Source organism: Dipodomys spectabilis, unplaced genomic scaffold (assembly GCF_019054845.1).
Source record: "Dipodomys spectabilis isolate Male_0828 unplaced genomic scaffold, ASM1905484v1 ptg000231l, whole genome shotgun sequence".
NCBI classification, from domain to species: Eukaryota; Metazoa; Chordata; class Mammalia; order Rodentia; family Heteromyidae; genus Dipodomys; species Dipodomys spectabilis.
In genome coordinates, this window is record NW_024870908.1 from 7,921,271 (window position 1) to 7,936,654 (window position 15,384).

A 15,384-nucleotide genomic window follows, 5' to 3' on the forward strand; every position below is an offset into this window, starting at 1 on the left:
ACCGCCACCCCCACTCTGCAGGAACAGGCATGAGCGTGAGGCAGCAGCTCACCAAAGGGACCAACTCAGAAGACAAGCAGCCCCAGCCCAGGGCCCGCCTGAGGAAGTACCTGCTTCCTGTGCGGTCCAGGCGGGTCTCAGGACACATATCCAGCTCTGGGGTGGAGTCAATAATGTCCTGAACATCAGACCACTCGTCACTGCTGCCCATGCCTGGTGGAGTACAGAGAAGCCGGGGTCGGAGGACAGCCTGCCAACCCTGGCCCTGCTCACAGAGCTCCTCTGGACAGGTGTCTGGACCCTAGCACTGTGCACAGAGGGCCCAGAACCTGAGACCAGGACTCAGCAGATCATCACCTTGTGGTTGTATCTGAGGAAACCAAATACTCCTACGTTCTTTTTTCTCTCATTACAGGAGGACTGGATGTGGAGTCTGAGTCTCCACAAGAGGTAACTGGCAGGTACTAATCCAACTGGCCTGGGGCGCACGGTTGGGCCCCGTGAGGATGCAGAAAGAGGCAGTCACCTGCAGGCCTCGTAAGGGGGCTGAGGAGCCGGCCATGCCCACACATCACATGGGATGAGAAGAAGACAAAGTTCCGCTGTCAAAGCCGCCTCACCTGTGGTCTTTGTTGTGGAAGTGTGGGTTCACGGTTCTAACTGTGGAATGGGGCCTGGGCGAGCGGCAGGGGGCGGGTGGGGAAGGCCGCTCCCGGGGCCTGGGCGAGCGGCGGGGGGCGGGTGGGGAAGGCCGCTCCCGGGGCCTGGGCGGGCGGCAGGGGGCGGGGCCTGGCTGCATACCTATGCTGACGTTGCGCATCTCCTGGGTGACCTGGACCTCCATGTTGCGGCTGTTGCGCTTCTCCCGCGCCCGCTTGTTGTTCTTCGTGCCGCCGCCGAACTCCCCCAGCGGCTGCAGGCTCTCGTTGAGCGGTGTGACTGCAGCCGAGGGTGCGGAGGACGTGGGCGTGTTGGACTTGGTGCCTGTGGTGCTGGGTGTGGCAGCGGCTGAGGACTGTCCGGACTCAGACATCTCATCGTTTGGACCCTAGGGCCAGACACAGGGAGGGGGAGGCCTGTCACTGCAGGTCACGGTGCTGGAGGCTGGGGGGCGGCGGCACGGGCCGTAGGATGCTGCTTGTGACTCTGCGGCCACAGGCTCACGGGGGAATGAGCTCCCTCTGCCCCGTGGCAGCTCCTTGTCTTGGCCCAGTCACTTCTGAGTTGTTCTGCTCAAATGGCAGCTGCTTCAAGACTCCCAGAAGCAGCCACCACCTGGCTTCCTGTTTGCGTCTTCCACAGGGCAACTGTGAGTGATAGGAATGATGTGACACAGAGGACATGGAGGACACAGTGGGTGAGTTCACAGTCAGTGGCCGGACAGAAATCAGTTGCACCCTGGGGCAAATGCCTTACCTGGGGGCCTTCAGCTAGGGGGCAGCCGCAGGGCAGGTGGCTACGCGCCACGCGGGGTGGTCCCACCCTTCTCCCCCCGTGTTCGCTAGGAACTGCCTACCCAGCTGTGGCTGAAGGCAATGGCGGGACACAGCTACAGCATCTCACACCTGTGGCTGCCTGACAGATGTGTGTGATGCTTCTCTCCATGGCGGAACTGGCCAAAGTTTGGCCCTAACATCAATATAAATTCAAATGGCCTCAAAGTCCATTTTGACAAAATAGGACACTACCAAAGGTGTGAGGGAGAAAGCTCAATTTTTTATACACTGTAGTTAGTGCTAAAGAATCTCTTTAGGGGGCTGGGAATGTGGCTTAGTGATAGAGTGTTTGCCTAGCATGCATGAAGCCCTGGGTTCGATTCCTCAGTACCACATACTAGAAAAAGCCAGAAGTGGTGCTGTGGCTTATGGGGTAGAGCGCTAGCCTTGACCACAGAGAGGCTTAGGGACAGAGCCCAGGCCCTGAGTTCAAGCCCTAGGACTGGAAAAAAAAAAAAAAAGAAGTGTCTATTTGAGGGTAGAAAACATGAAACACATTGTTTTCTTATGGTATTTCCTGTTAAAAATTTTGGACAAGCTGGGTGCCTGTAATCCTATGAGGATCATGGTTCAAAGCCAGCCTGGGCAGGAAAGTCTAGTGGTGCTGTGGCTCAAGCGATGGAGCGGTCACCTTGAGCCGAAGAGCTCAGGGACAGCGCCCAGGCCCAGAGTTCAAGCCCCATGACTGACAATAAATAAAAAATAAAAAAAAATAAAAAAAAATCTGGACAATATCAACAAAAATTGCCCCTAAACACTCCTCATACTTACTTAAGACATATGGAGGACCACATGACCCTGAGTATTGTCCTGGTCATCTGGGACGCCCAGGCAGAAGATGGCCTTTGTGTCCCCTTGGTCTCTTCTCTGTGCTCCCTCACGGCAGAGGAGAACAGCTGGGGAAACCAAGGAGGCTCCCTGTACTGGTTTCGGGGTCCCCAAAGGAGGGTCGGGGAGTGGAGAGGAAGGTGTACGATCCTCCCTGTCCAGAGCAGGGTGAGGGCGGGGCTTGAACTGAGAAAGTGCACTCGGGGGCAGTTGCACAACTGTGGTGGCCTGACTCCCTGCAGGCTCAGGGCAAGACATCCACCAGCTTCCTGAGTCTCTACACAAGAAATCTCAAGTGCCACATACCTTCTACAACAGCCTCTCAAGGGGGCGACTGAGATGCAGGGACAGCTTTGTTGTCAGCACACAGAACTGGTAGAGGTCAGGGATGCTGCTCCACAGTGCCCACACACCAGCAGTGCCCAGAGAGCAGCTCCTCTGGTGCAGGAGCAGCTTCATGTCTGCATTTTTGGTCTGAGCTGGCTGCAGGCTACATTTCATGCCCACCACGAGAAGGAGTGGTAAAGAAGGCGAAGCTGGCTCACACACGTCCGTCAGGTGCAGCTCACTAAGAACTTGCACCTGCCCCACATCAGGGGCACCAGGTGCCCACCAGATGCAGGCCTCAGCTACTACTCAGCAAGGGCAAACTAGGGACTCCACTCAGGCTGGGCTAAAGCCAGAGGCATGAGCCAAACACATTTCCAGACCACCTTCCTTGACGGCTGTGTTCCCCTGACTGCAGGCACCCTGTTGGTCACGGTGGGGCTCCTGCCCTCTGGCCAGACTGCCCCCAGAGCCCCAGCTCTGTTATCCTACAGGACCGCCACCTACCCAGGGGACACTCCCCCTGGCTGACACTTACCTAAGGCAAACCTCTCAACCTCCTAACATCAACGGGAGCAGTGACCTCCAATGTATTGCAAAGACCCCACACTCTTAGCGGTCTTTCCTCACCATGAGTAGCCACAACTGTTTGGTTAAAACACTACAGTACATAAAAACAAAAAAAACAAAACAAAAAAACAAAACAAAAAATTAAGAAATTAGAAAAACCTTAAAATCTGGAACATGAAATTAAAAGAACGTAAATGTAATTACCTTTTAAAAACAAGATAAACCAAACAAAACATACAATGAACTAAAACATGAAATACTACGATTTATGGCAAGACTATTCCAGACAAGGTGGTAGGGAAAGAAGACAGTGTGGCCAGGAAAGCTGCTCCAGACAAGGACACGAGCAGGTGCCCGGAGCAGGACAGGGCAGGTGGGCTCCATCTGGCTTTCAGAGGCTCCTGTGGTTTCTACAGATGCTTAGAGGGCAGCCCTACCACAGGCCTGGTGTGAGCAGGTACAGCTGGGCGAGGGCAGCTGGCATAACTGGCTGGCCCATAGGCCTTGCTGCCCTCTTCCCAGGGTACCACCAACAGCAGGACAGTGAAAAGCAGACAGGCATCTCTGTGTCTCAGAGATGTGGTCCCCCAGGAACAAGAGCAGAAGCAGTGGTGTCACCTTCTGACAGAGCTGGCAGCATGCAACAGCCCTCGAAGGCAAGCTGGACACAGGTGGAAGGACAGTCAGCCAAAGGAGCAGCAGGGAGATTTCCAAAGCCTTGGACCCTCACCCGCCTGCCCCCCAGCCCGGAGCCCTGGGGCCTTGTTGACTCTGTAGGTGTCCCCCAATGCCTCCCTGAATCCACTGGAGCCAAGATCTCCTCTTCTACCCAAGGAAGGCAGGTCTTACCTGGCAGCGTAGCCATGACCCTGCCTGCTATGTCTTTCAGATAGTCTGAGACATACACCCCAATTACGGCAAGGCATCTGGGGCCCTGAATGCGGCCTGGCCTTCTCTGGGTGCCACATTTAAAGTACACTCGTGGTAGGTGTGCACACCTGGGGCGGGGGAGCGGGAGATCCTGTTTCTCAACCTGTAGTAAGGAGAGCTACCAGGGACATGTGGAGAAGGGGCTACGAGGGAGCAGAAATCAGACCTCGGACTCTAGTTTCTCAAGGCTCATGAGAACAGAAGCAACAGGTATCCTAACGGTGTGACAGAAGGCATGTATTTGGGAGTGTGCTTAGCACAGCATTGCTAGGCTCGGCCCTCATATAGGTATCAGATTGCAGAATGGTCTGAGAGGCAGAGAGTCATAGCCTGGGTTAACAGGTACCAGGACAAGGCCACAAAGAGTAGCTGTGACAGCAAAGGGTCCATCTGAGACCCCACACCTCCCGACACCTGGCTTGGTTTCTCTATCCCTGACTCGCATCAGCGGAGGGTGGACTAACTCAGGGAGAGACGCACAGAGTTGTGCCCCGAGATGGGTGTGGGACGCCAGCAGCAGGGCCCTCACTCCACGCACGGCTACAAAACCTGGTAGCTGGAGCCGGACTGAAGCTGGCCGAGGTCACTCAGGTGCCAGTGGTCCCCCGCAGGCACGAGCTTGCCCCCCATCTGTGCACGTACCATGCCATCAGCCAGGGGGAAGACGCTCAGAGAGGTGGGGCGCTCCTTCCTGCTGGAGTGGGAGGGAGAAGAAGAGGAAGCAGATGGTTAGCTGGAGGCACATAAGGGAACAGGAATCCATCTCAACACATGCACACGGTGGGGTGTGCTGCTTGGGAAGGTAATTGCTATGCGGCCATGTCTGTCTCTTTGGGGGCATCTCCACGTATGACCCTATGTAACCTTTCCTCTTCTGTCATGTTGTGATTTCCTATTTCATTTAGTTCACCTTTAAAAAGACACCAACAGCGGCCGTGTATGCATGAGGCCCTGGGTTCAACTCTTCAGCACCACATAGGCAGAAAAAGCCTTGAGCTGAAGAGCTGAGGGACAAATGCCAGCACTAGCAGTCCCACAGAGCACCTGAAGTGTTTTCTGGAGCCAGGCAGGCAGTAACTGTTTGCTTTGAGTGGTGACTTGCCGAGACAAAGCCGAGATCTGCCTCCCTGTCACAGTGGCTGTGAGCTCTGCCTTTGCCTCTTGGGTACAGGGCGCAATCCTGCCCTCAGCCCCTTTGCTTCCCCCTCCAGTCTGGAGCTGTAGAAGGCATCGCGCTGAGACAGAACAGGAGGCAGTTGCGCTCCAAGGACCCTTTGCAGAGGACAGGCCTGTGCTGGTTACTGAGCAAGGCCTAAACGCGGGTCCTGAAACTCGCGTCACAGATAGACGGCTCTGTTCTGCCCAGGTACCAGAACCTCTGTGGCTCAGCTGCACTGAGCAACTGACCATATTCGGCAAGGTCTCTGGGCCACTGAAATGCTACACAACTCAGGCTGGGGAAGGCCACACCCCTATCTGCCACCAGGCTTCCAGCCCCCTTGCCCAGACTTTGCATCCTTGAGTTCCCGATTCTGGTCTGGAAAACACCCTGGGGACCAGTCCTGACCCCATTAAGGACTTCTACTCATGACCCTGGGAAGAATACAGGTCCCAAAGCAGGGCCATCCCAGCTGTTACGAGATGCCACGAGGATGAGAGTGGGGGAAGGGACTCCCGCCTCACAAGAAGGGCGACGAACAGACAACAGGCCACTCAATTCCAGTGTGGACAGCAGACATGGTCCATGCTCGGCAGGCTGCTATGTCTACTGGAAGTTTATCTGTAATCAGGAACAGGGTATTTGCCCTTGCTCTTCCCTACAGAATCTCATTTGGACCTGGCTGCTGAGCCAGGTGAACATCTCTGTGGAGGTGTTGCTGACTGATGGGGCTCATGCAAAGGCCAGCCTTCTTAAACCCATTTATCGTATCCTCACGGCCCCAGGGGTGGGCAAACGGCCATCTTCTCCAGACTATCACCCTGGGGCGATGCTGCCCACAAGTGCCAATCAAGCCTACTGGGGATACAGAACTCTAAGTGATCGTACTGGGCCATCGGCATAGAACCACTTGAGAGTGGAGGGGACATGATGTCTCCACCTGCCCACCGGCTCCAGTCAGTGCCAGGCAATGCTTGGCTACATGCTCCTCACCGGTGATTTGGTGTGTGAAAAGGGACCATCAGACCAGTCCTGTGAAGGAATTTTTTTTTTTTTTTTTTTGTGGTTATGGGGCTTGGACTCGGCCTGAACTCTGGGCCTGGGCACTGTCCCTCAGCTCTTCAGCTCAAGGCTAGTGCTCTACCACATGAGCCACAGCACCACTTCTGGTTTTCTGGTGGTTAATTGGAGGTAAGAGTCTCACGGCTTTCCTGTCCGGGCTGGCTTTGAACCATGATCCTAAGATCTCAGACTCCTGAGGAGCTAGCTTACAGGAGTGAGCCACGGGTGCCTGGCTTATGAAGGCATTTGCAAGCACTTTTGATCCGCTGTTCGGGGTATAGAAAATATGTCTATGCTAATCAAGAAACGTGCTTGTGATGAAAACCCTCCTAAGACTGTCTCAAGTTCCAAGCGGACCCCAGCCCATGGCAGACAACAACCTTCAGGCTTTACCTTTTCCTCCATGACTGGCGAGGACTGAAGGCAGCGACAGACACAATGGCCAGCACACAGCCGCGACGGCACAGAGCGCAGGACAAGGAGATCACATGAGAGACAGACAGTGACGGTGAGACTGGGGGCCCGTCCTACACACCCCGCCACACAGCTAGTCACACACAGATGTCTGCAAGGGCAGGCGTGCGATGCACAGACCTTGGCTTTGACAAGAGACCTCCAGACGGGCTGTGCAGCAGGACAGTGGACAGTGTCCCGTCACAGAAGCGCCAGGGACACGCGAGGACTTGGGCACGGGGAGGGGTGGGGGGTGACGGAGCACACAGACGCACACACAGGCTCCTGCTAGTGCCTGTGCGTTCTGTGCCTGAGCTAGAGCTCCCAATGCGGTCATCCCAGAGACGCGTCCAGACCCTAACCTCCTGGACACGACCTTTGACACTGTTTCCAGAAGCTGGTGGTACAGCTCTGTCCTGACTCAAGTGGTACGAAGAGTGGGGAAGGAGGGGCTGGGAGTGTGGCTGGTGGCAGAGTGCTCGCCTAGCAGGCATGAAGCCGTGGGTCTGATTTCTCAGCAGCACATACACAGAAAAGGCCGGAAGTAGAGCTGTGGCTCAAATGGTAGACTGCTAACTTTGAGCAAAAGAAGCTCAAGGACAGTGCCTAGGCCCTGAGTTCAAAGCCACAGGAAGTGGGGAAGGAGCTGGGCTTTGGCAGCTTCGTCCTGCTGCCAGAGTGAGACCAGCGCCTGAGCTGGGGCCTGGGCCAGGCAGGGGGCTGCGATCTTCTGGCACTGTCCTGCCCCACAGAGGGAAGGAGACAGTCTTGCCTGCAAGCCGGCCTGGCCTCCTCCTATCAAGACAGTCTGTGGTAATGTGGTCTAGCTTCCTCCAACACAAACTCATGAACACTGAACTACTGCTCTAAGGAGAAATGCTTAAGTATTTCTCACAGATCCTAGTATTAGAACCACCAAACTCATCCTGGTAGACAAGCTCAGAAGCCTCTGGTGATAGAGTAGCCCCAGCTAACACATTCTGGATCTGGGCTTCTAAGCCAGCTCATTAGGCTGAACACTGCCCAATTTGGTTTGATCAAGAGCCTGCATGTTTTCTCAAAGCATGACTTGAAAGAGTGCAATAAGTATGAGTCTGAGGTTTCCCATACATTTTAGTGAGTGGCAAATTTGTAGACATGGAATCTACAAGCAGTGAGCAATGACAGTGAGCCTGAGAGACAGACTTGACCCCCTCCGGCCAGAACTGCGCCCTTAGTGACCTACCTCCGCCCTGGCAGGCTGCTTTCTGTCTGGCTACTGCCCCCAACCTGCTGCATCTTGGATCTCTCGATGTGCTCCACGTAGGTCTGTATCATCTGTCAAGAGGGGTCTGTCATTAGTGCTGCCTGCCGGGCCCGTGTTATAGTCCACACTGTGCCAGACGGAAATAGCCAAGTTCAGAGGAATGGATTTAACCAGACAAAGGCGACACCAGAGAAGGTGCTCCACTGGCACATGGTAGACGTTAGGCTGCATCAACGCTCACTCCCTTGAACCCTGGGGCGAATGCCATGGCGCCTACCTCTGTGTGCCGCTGGTGCAGGGCATTGTACTCCTTCTTCATCTCTGACTCCCGCTCCTCCAGCCTGGAGACTAGAAGACACAAGCACTGTGGTCAGCTGCACTGCCCACGGAGGGACTTACTACCTCTGCCCTGGGCCACAGCCAGACTCTAGCACCTGATGTGGACTGGCACAGCTCCGCCTGCTCCACAGGAGGCAGGCTGTGACCAGTTTGGGTGACACATAGTATGTGCCACACATATGTGAGAATTCCCCACTCTTAATAATACCAGCAAGGTTCAAATGCATAAACGTGATTTCTCCTCAGAATGGCCAAGAGTTCCTGAATCACCACTAAACTCACAAATTGTAGATGAGAAGGGAATGAGCACTTGGGGGCAGGAAGGGGTAGCTCAGTGGCAGACAACTTGCTCAGCAAGGAATTATGAGCACCACAAGAGAAACCGACAAGCTACCCCGAGAAACTCATGAAAAGAACTCAATGGCTGGGAAGGTGGCTCAGCGGTAGAGCGCTTGACTTGCATACATGAGTCCCCAGGTTCGATTCTTCAGCACCACATACACAGAAAAAGCTGGAAGTGGTGCTGTGGCTCAAGGGGTAGAGCGCTAGCCCACTACCAACCAAAAAAAAAAAAAAACAAAAGGATTCAATGGAGTAACCTAAGACATATTAGACAGAATATCAAAGTCAACTGAGATGGAGCCAAGTCTTACACGTGTACGGGTACTGGCGCCAGGTTGGGATGTGCCCCTCCAGGCTGCAGTGAGGCCCTGTAAAGTGGGGCGCTGGGGGGGGGAGTTTGGGCTTGGGTCCTATAGGTGCCTGCTCAGTGGACTAACTAGCAGCAGTGCCAGTGACCCATTAGCGTGGCCCACCAATGCAGACAGCGGCCACGCTGCATGCATGCCTTCCTCAGCCCCTCTGTTCAACCCTCTGTCCTCAGGCCACCAAGAGGGGAAGGGGACAAAGGCATGTCCTGGGCTCTGGTGGCACAGTGACATGGCCCACTGATTTTGACCTCCCGATGTCTGCTCGGAGAGTGAGGGGCAGGGGTGGGGTCTGTGCAGAGTGAGGGGCAGGGGTGGGGTCTGTGCAGGTCCCGGCTCGGAGGTTTCTCTGTCGTGATCAGCGGGTCCAACACTGGTAACTCAGGCGTCTTCTGTGTGGGTGAGCTGCAGACGACCCCGTGTCTCTGGGGACTCGGCAGCCCCTGCCGGGCCGGGCCAGGGTGGCCGCGGCTTGGGGCATGGCTGCGCAGCCAGTAAAGGTTGGGGGAGGGGTCTTTGTGCTTCTCTGTTCTGAAATTCTTCCTTTTCTTTCTTTTTTGTTTTTTTTTCCCACCTCCTGTTTTTTTCGGGGTGTTCATCTTTTTTTTTCCTTTTGTCATGGGTCTGAACTCTGGGCCTGGGCGCTGTCTCTCAGCTCTTCAGCTCAAGGCTAGCGCTCTACCACTTGAGCTACAGCACCACTTCTGGCTTTTTCTGTGTATGTGGTGCTGAGGAATTGAACCCACGGCCTCATGCATGGGAGGCAAGCACTCTACCGCTGAACCACCTTCCCAGCCCCTCAGGGTGTTCATCATTTTGTTGTTGTCAGTCTCTTGGGGAAATTAAGTGTTGGAATACGAACTCTCTTTTTGGTTGGAGAAAGCTGTGGCGCTTCCCTACTGTCCCGTCGCCATCTTGGTCCCCCCTCCCAGGGTTAAAACAAATTGGAGAGAGACTCAACAAATGGGACTATCTTAAAATAAAAAGTTTCTGCACAGCTAAAGCTATAGCAACCAAGCTAGAAAGACAACCAACCAACTAACTGGGAAAAAATATTTACCAGCAATATATCAGACAAGGGGTTAATATCCAGTATATACAAGGAACTCAAGAAACTAATCCCTCCCAAACCTAACAATCCAATTACTAAATGGACAAGGGAACTAAAGAGACTTCTTAAAAGAAGAGATAAAAATGGCAAAGAAACACATGAGGAAATGTTTACCATCCCTGGTTGTGAAGGAAATGCAAATAAAGACCCTGAGATACCACCTTACCCCAGTCAGACTTTAGGCCCACAGCCTAAAGTCAAATGCAAATGCTGGAGGGGATGCGGAGAAAGAAGAACCATATTACACTGCTGATGGGAATGTACACTTATACAACCACTTTGGAAAGCAGTATACAAGGACACATGCACCTCCATGTTTATTGCAGCACTGTTCACAATAGCCAGGATATGGAAACAATCCAGATATCCCATCACAGATGAATGGATCCAAAAATTGTGGTATCTAGCCTGGCGCTGGTGGCTCACGCCTGTAATCCTAGCTACTCAGGAGTCTGAGATCTGAGGATCACGGGTTCAAAGCCAGCCCAGGCAGGAAAGACTGTAAGACTCCTATCTCCAATAAACCACCAGAAAACCGGAAGTGGCGCTGTAGCTCAAGTGGTAGAGTGCTCGCCTTGAGCTGAAGAGGTGAGGGACAGCGCCCAGGCCCAGAGTTCAAGCCCGACGACTGACCAAAAAAAAAAAAAAAAAAAAAATTGTGGTATCTATATACAATGTAATATTATGCAGCCATTAGAAAGGACAAAATAATGGCATTTGCAGGGAAATGGATGGAGCTACAAATCATGTTGAGCAAGGTAAGCCAAATGCAAAGAGACAAATGGCACATGGTCTCCCTGATAAGTAGATGTTTAATCCAAAATGTAAGATAATATGACAAAATTAACAAGACTTAAGAAACAAAAGACTTCCACTCATCTGGTCGAATCACTACTAAATAACCCCGTGCTGCTGATCACATGTACGGTTTATATATGCACACCGGAGGGAAACCAGGAGGATGACACCAAACTAGAGGAAATCAGGGAAAAACATACAACAGCAGGACCCATCAGCTGCACTGGTCACTGACCAAAATGAACTAAGCAACACAATGGCAGGGATGGGAGGGAGGGAACGAGTGGGAAAGAGGGAACAGCTGATGCTATGCAAAACAAAAGAAATGTACATACCACCCAATGTGGAAGAAATAACTGAAGCTCATAGAACTCATAAATGTTATAGACCGTGATAGGAAAGTTAGAATGTGTTCGTGACTTTAACTGAGCATCACTATCCCACAATACTGTGAAATTTGGGAAATTATGTAACCACTTAATCACAATAAAAAATTAGGGAAAAAATGAATTTAATGACTGTTGTGGTTCCCCACTTCACTTTGGTCTGTACTTTGCTCTGTGGTCTGGCAGGTCCCGTGTTCGCGTGGTGTGACTCCTTCCTAGGTGAACCAAGCACCACTCAAAGCAGTCTCCTCCACTTCCCCTCCAAGAGCCCATCGCACTGTGGACCCCAGTAAAAAGGACACCAGTGTACATGTGACTTGCAGACAGTGGCATCAGCACACATGTAACTGGAGAGACATCAGTACTCGGTGTACATGTGACGTACAGACATCAGGACACATCATTTCCAAGCACTGTCACCCTGCACTCATGTAACTTACAGACACTGGCACAGAGTACAAGTGTCTCAGGCTTCAGCACCCAGAGTACAATGACTCATAGGAATTGGTGTGTGATCACGTGACTCATCCACACTGACTGGCAACACACACATCAGTGGCTGTCAGAGGGAAGAGGACTGTGTATGCCAGCTGTGTTCTGAGCCTGGCCTCTTGTTCTGGTCCACAGAGGGAGGAACAGGCTGTCTGCGCATGTGTCCCATCCTCAGGTTGGGCTGACCCTGTGAATCACTTCAGTCTGTAATCTGAGTCAATACTGTTTTTTCCTCTAAGAAAGGGGCTGTGAAGTTTTCACAGTGAAATGTTTTCAGTTTTCACAGTGAAATGTTTTCTTTTTCTTCTTTTCTTGTTGGTCAGTCCTGGAGCTTGAACTCAGGGCCTGGGCACTGTCCCTGAGCCTCTCTGTGCTCAAGGCTAGCACTCTACCACAACGCTACTTCCTTTTTTTATGTGGTACTGTGGACTCCAACCCAGGGCTTCATGCATGCTAGACACACACTCTAACACTAAGCCACATTCCCAGCCCCACAATGAAATGTTTTCTACGCCAAGGAAGTATTATAGGCCTGTGTAATTACTGAGTGTTTTATCTGCGCATGTCTACATGGGCTGACTCACTTACTGCCCTGACCCACTGAGGTCATTTGCTTAGCACAGTGGCCTCCAAGTCTTTTTTTTTTTTTTTTTTGTTGGTTGTGGGGCCTGAACTCTGGGCCTGGGCACTGTCCCTCAGCTCTTCAGCTCAAGGCGAGCGCTCTACCACTTGAGCCACGGCGCCACTTCCAGCTTTTTCTGCTTATGTGGTGCTGAGGAATCGAACCCAGGGCCTCATGCATGCAAGGCAAGCATTCTACCACTGAGGCAACCTCCCAGCGGCCTCCACATTCTTGACCTGGGATAGACACCAGTCCAACTATCAAAGCAGTTGTTCCTCTTATTTGGCTTTAACATTTCAGAGAAATAGAGGCAGCTACCATCTAAGATAACCAGGCAAGCAGTGATGAGTTTCAGCCATCTAATTAAACCAGTATTAAATAGTTCCAAGACTACGGTTTAAATATAGTTCTGGAGACTAAAATAAATGTCTTATAGTAACATTCAAGAAACATCCTTTCTTCGCTGGGCCTTTGGGGCAGGGTTCTCCTACAGATCCCTTGACCAGCGATGAGGCCCTCCACGATTCAGTCTCTACAGTCCACCGCCACCACCGCCACCACCGCCACCAGCACTCCTTAGCTTACCCAGTGATGACGGGTGCTTGGTTCTATAGAACCATACATGCACCCAAAGGACCATGGGATTTACTTAAGTTTCCTATTTCCACAATGGAGCTAGGGCTGATGGAAGAAACAGAGTAGTGTGAAGAGATAAAATAAGCGATTGAGAAAAGGATGGTGAAAAATAAAGTCACCACTGGGCCCCCTCCCCTCCTTTTTCCCTTGAAGACTTGACGTTTGGCTTCTAGGCAGACACTACACAACCTGAGCCAAGCTTCCAGGCCTCTTTATGTTATTTTTCAGATAGGGTCTTCAACTCAGGGCCTGGGCACTGTCCCTGAGCATTTGTGCTCAAGACTAGTGCTCAACCACTTGAGCTACAGTTTCCCTACAAAATTTTAGTGTTTAGTTGGAGATAAGAGTCTCACAGACTTTCATGTCAGGGCTGGATTTGAACTTCAATCCTCAGATCTCAGCCTACTGAGTAGCTAGGATGACAGGTGTGAGCCATGGGCACCTGGCAGGTCTTGCATTTTTGCCCCAGCCAGCCTGGAACATAATTTTCCTGTTTAAACCTTTCCTTGTAGTTGGGACGACGGGCATGTACTTCCATACCCACATTTTTTTTTTTATTGGTTGACACATGATCTTGCTAACTCTTTATCCTGGCTAGCCTTGAACAGTAATCTTTCAAGGCAATCTCTGTCGTAGCTAGCTAGTAGCATGCACAAACCACTGTGCCCAGCCCTCAATTTCTTTTTGGCAAAGGCAATTCTGAGCTACATCAATTCAACTGTGAGTCATCTCTCCCTCAGCCACTTACTCTGATCTGCATAGTTTTTGGCCTTCAACTCCAGCTGGCGTGTCTGGAACTCATAGTGTTCCACCTGGATTTGTAGCTCTTTCTTCTCTTGTTCCAAGGCATCTTCAAACTCGATGAATTTCTGTGTGTGGGAACAAGAGCAGGCCTGGTTAGTGTTTACGCGCAGGAGGTGACACCAGCCCTTTACAGAAAGGACCACAAGTGTCACAGACCCAAGAGGCCAATCACGCCTCTGAGGCCTGGAGCAGCCAGTGGGGGCCAGAGTGGGCCTCTCCTGGTCCTAGACCCTCCTCGATCCCTTTGCGGGGCCACTCCCTGCTCCAGGCAAACGTCAGCACAGACAAGGCCCGAGAACACACAAGAGGAATACAAAACTGTTCTGGAAGCTATTTCACGGAAGGACTAGGAATTCTCGTACATGAGAATGCACCTTGGGTTTGGTTAATGCCACACTGTTGCCATCTTGAATTTTTAGCTTGCCTTGTGTGCAACAGAATAATTTTTCCCGTTACTCTTGTGCTTTTTTTCCCCCCCCTCGGTTGTGGGGTTTGAACTCAGGCTTGGTTGGGCGCTGTCCCTCAGCTCTTCAGCTCAAGGTCAGCTAGTTAGTGCTCTACCACTTGAGCCATAGCACCATTTCCGGTTTTCTGGTGGTTCATTGGAGATAAGAGTCTCATAAAAGCTGGGTGCCAGCGGCTCACGCCTGTAATTCTAGCTAATCAGGAGGCTGAGATCTGAGGATCGCGGTTCAAAGCCAGCCCTGGCAGGAAAGTCCGTGACTCTTATTTCCAATAAACCACTTGAAAACCAGAAGTTGCGCTGTGGCTCAAGCAATAGAACGCTCACCTTGAGCTAAGAGCGCAGGGACAGCGCCCAGGCCCAGAGTTCAAGCCCCATGACCAACCAAAAAAAAAAAAAAGAGAGAGAGAGAGAGAGACTCACAGACTTTCCTGCCCGGGCTGGCTTTGAACCTTGATCCTCAGATCTCAGCCTCCTGAGTAGGATTACAGGCGTGCGCCACCGGCACCCGGCTAGCTTTATTCTTACTCTTTTATCTCTTCTTTTTAATTTTGTTTTTGAGAGAGGATTCCAATGCAACTTTGCCGGGCTGGCCCCTCCATCTTTCCTGTCTCAGCATCCCACGTGCTGGGATTACAGGTGTACACACCATGCCCAGACTGAAAGGCGATACTCCTGACAGATCTGAGCTGGAAGAGGTGGAGTGCAGAAGGCGCCGAGTGTGGCCCCAGCCTCTGCAGAGGCCCAGGCACGGAGGCAGCGCCTGCCCCCACAGCATCAGGGTAGAGGAGGTGTGCCAACACTTGAGTTTTACTGAGTAGGAAATGGGAATATTATCAAAAAGATTCATTTGCAGAAAGCAAAATATCTGGATGGCTAAGAAAAAAAAAGACTTCTCAAAAGCAAGGAACATAAAGCTGGTAGACTTTACCGGGTGTGTCTGGAAGAGCGACTT

At 52.1% G+C, this 15,384-nt stretch overlaps 1 protein-coding gene across 16 annotated transcripts in view; it reads right to left on the reverse strand.

The window, feature by feature from the left end:
- The window catches only part of Mapk8ip3 (mitogen-activated protein kinase 8 interacting protein 3), a 41,585-nt gene that overhangs the window by 16,864 nt on the left and 9,337 nt on the right, over positions 1–15,384 (reverse strand). For 4 of the 16 annotated variants that reach the window (XM_042698219.1, XM_042698215.1, XM_042698214.1 and 1 more), the window contains exons 2-8: positions 13,911–14,031; positions 8,349–8,419; positions 8,051–8,142; positions 6,766–6,789; positions 4,701–4,845; positions 802–1,048; positions 111–213 (exon numbers count right to left, since the gene is read on the reverse strand). In XM_042698219.1, the coding sequence (XP_042554153.1) occupies positions 111–213; positions 802–1,048; positions 4,701–4,845; positions 6,766–6,789; positions 8,051–8,142; positions 8,349–8,419; positions 13,911–14,031 (803 nt within the window). The other 12 variants (XM_042698228.1, XM_042698220.1, XM_042698216.1 and 9 more) reach the window with 8 other exon arrangements.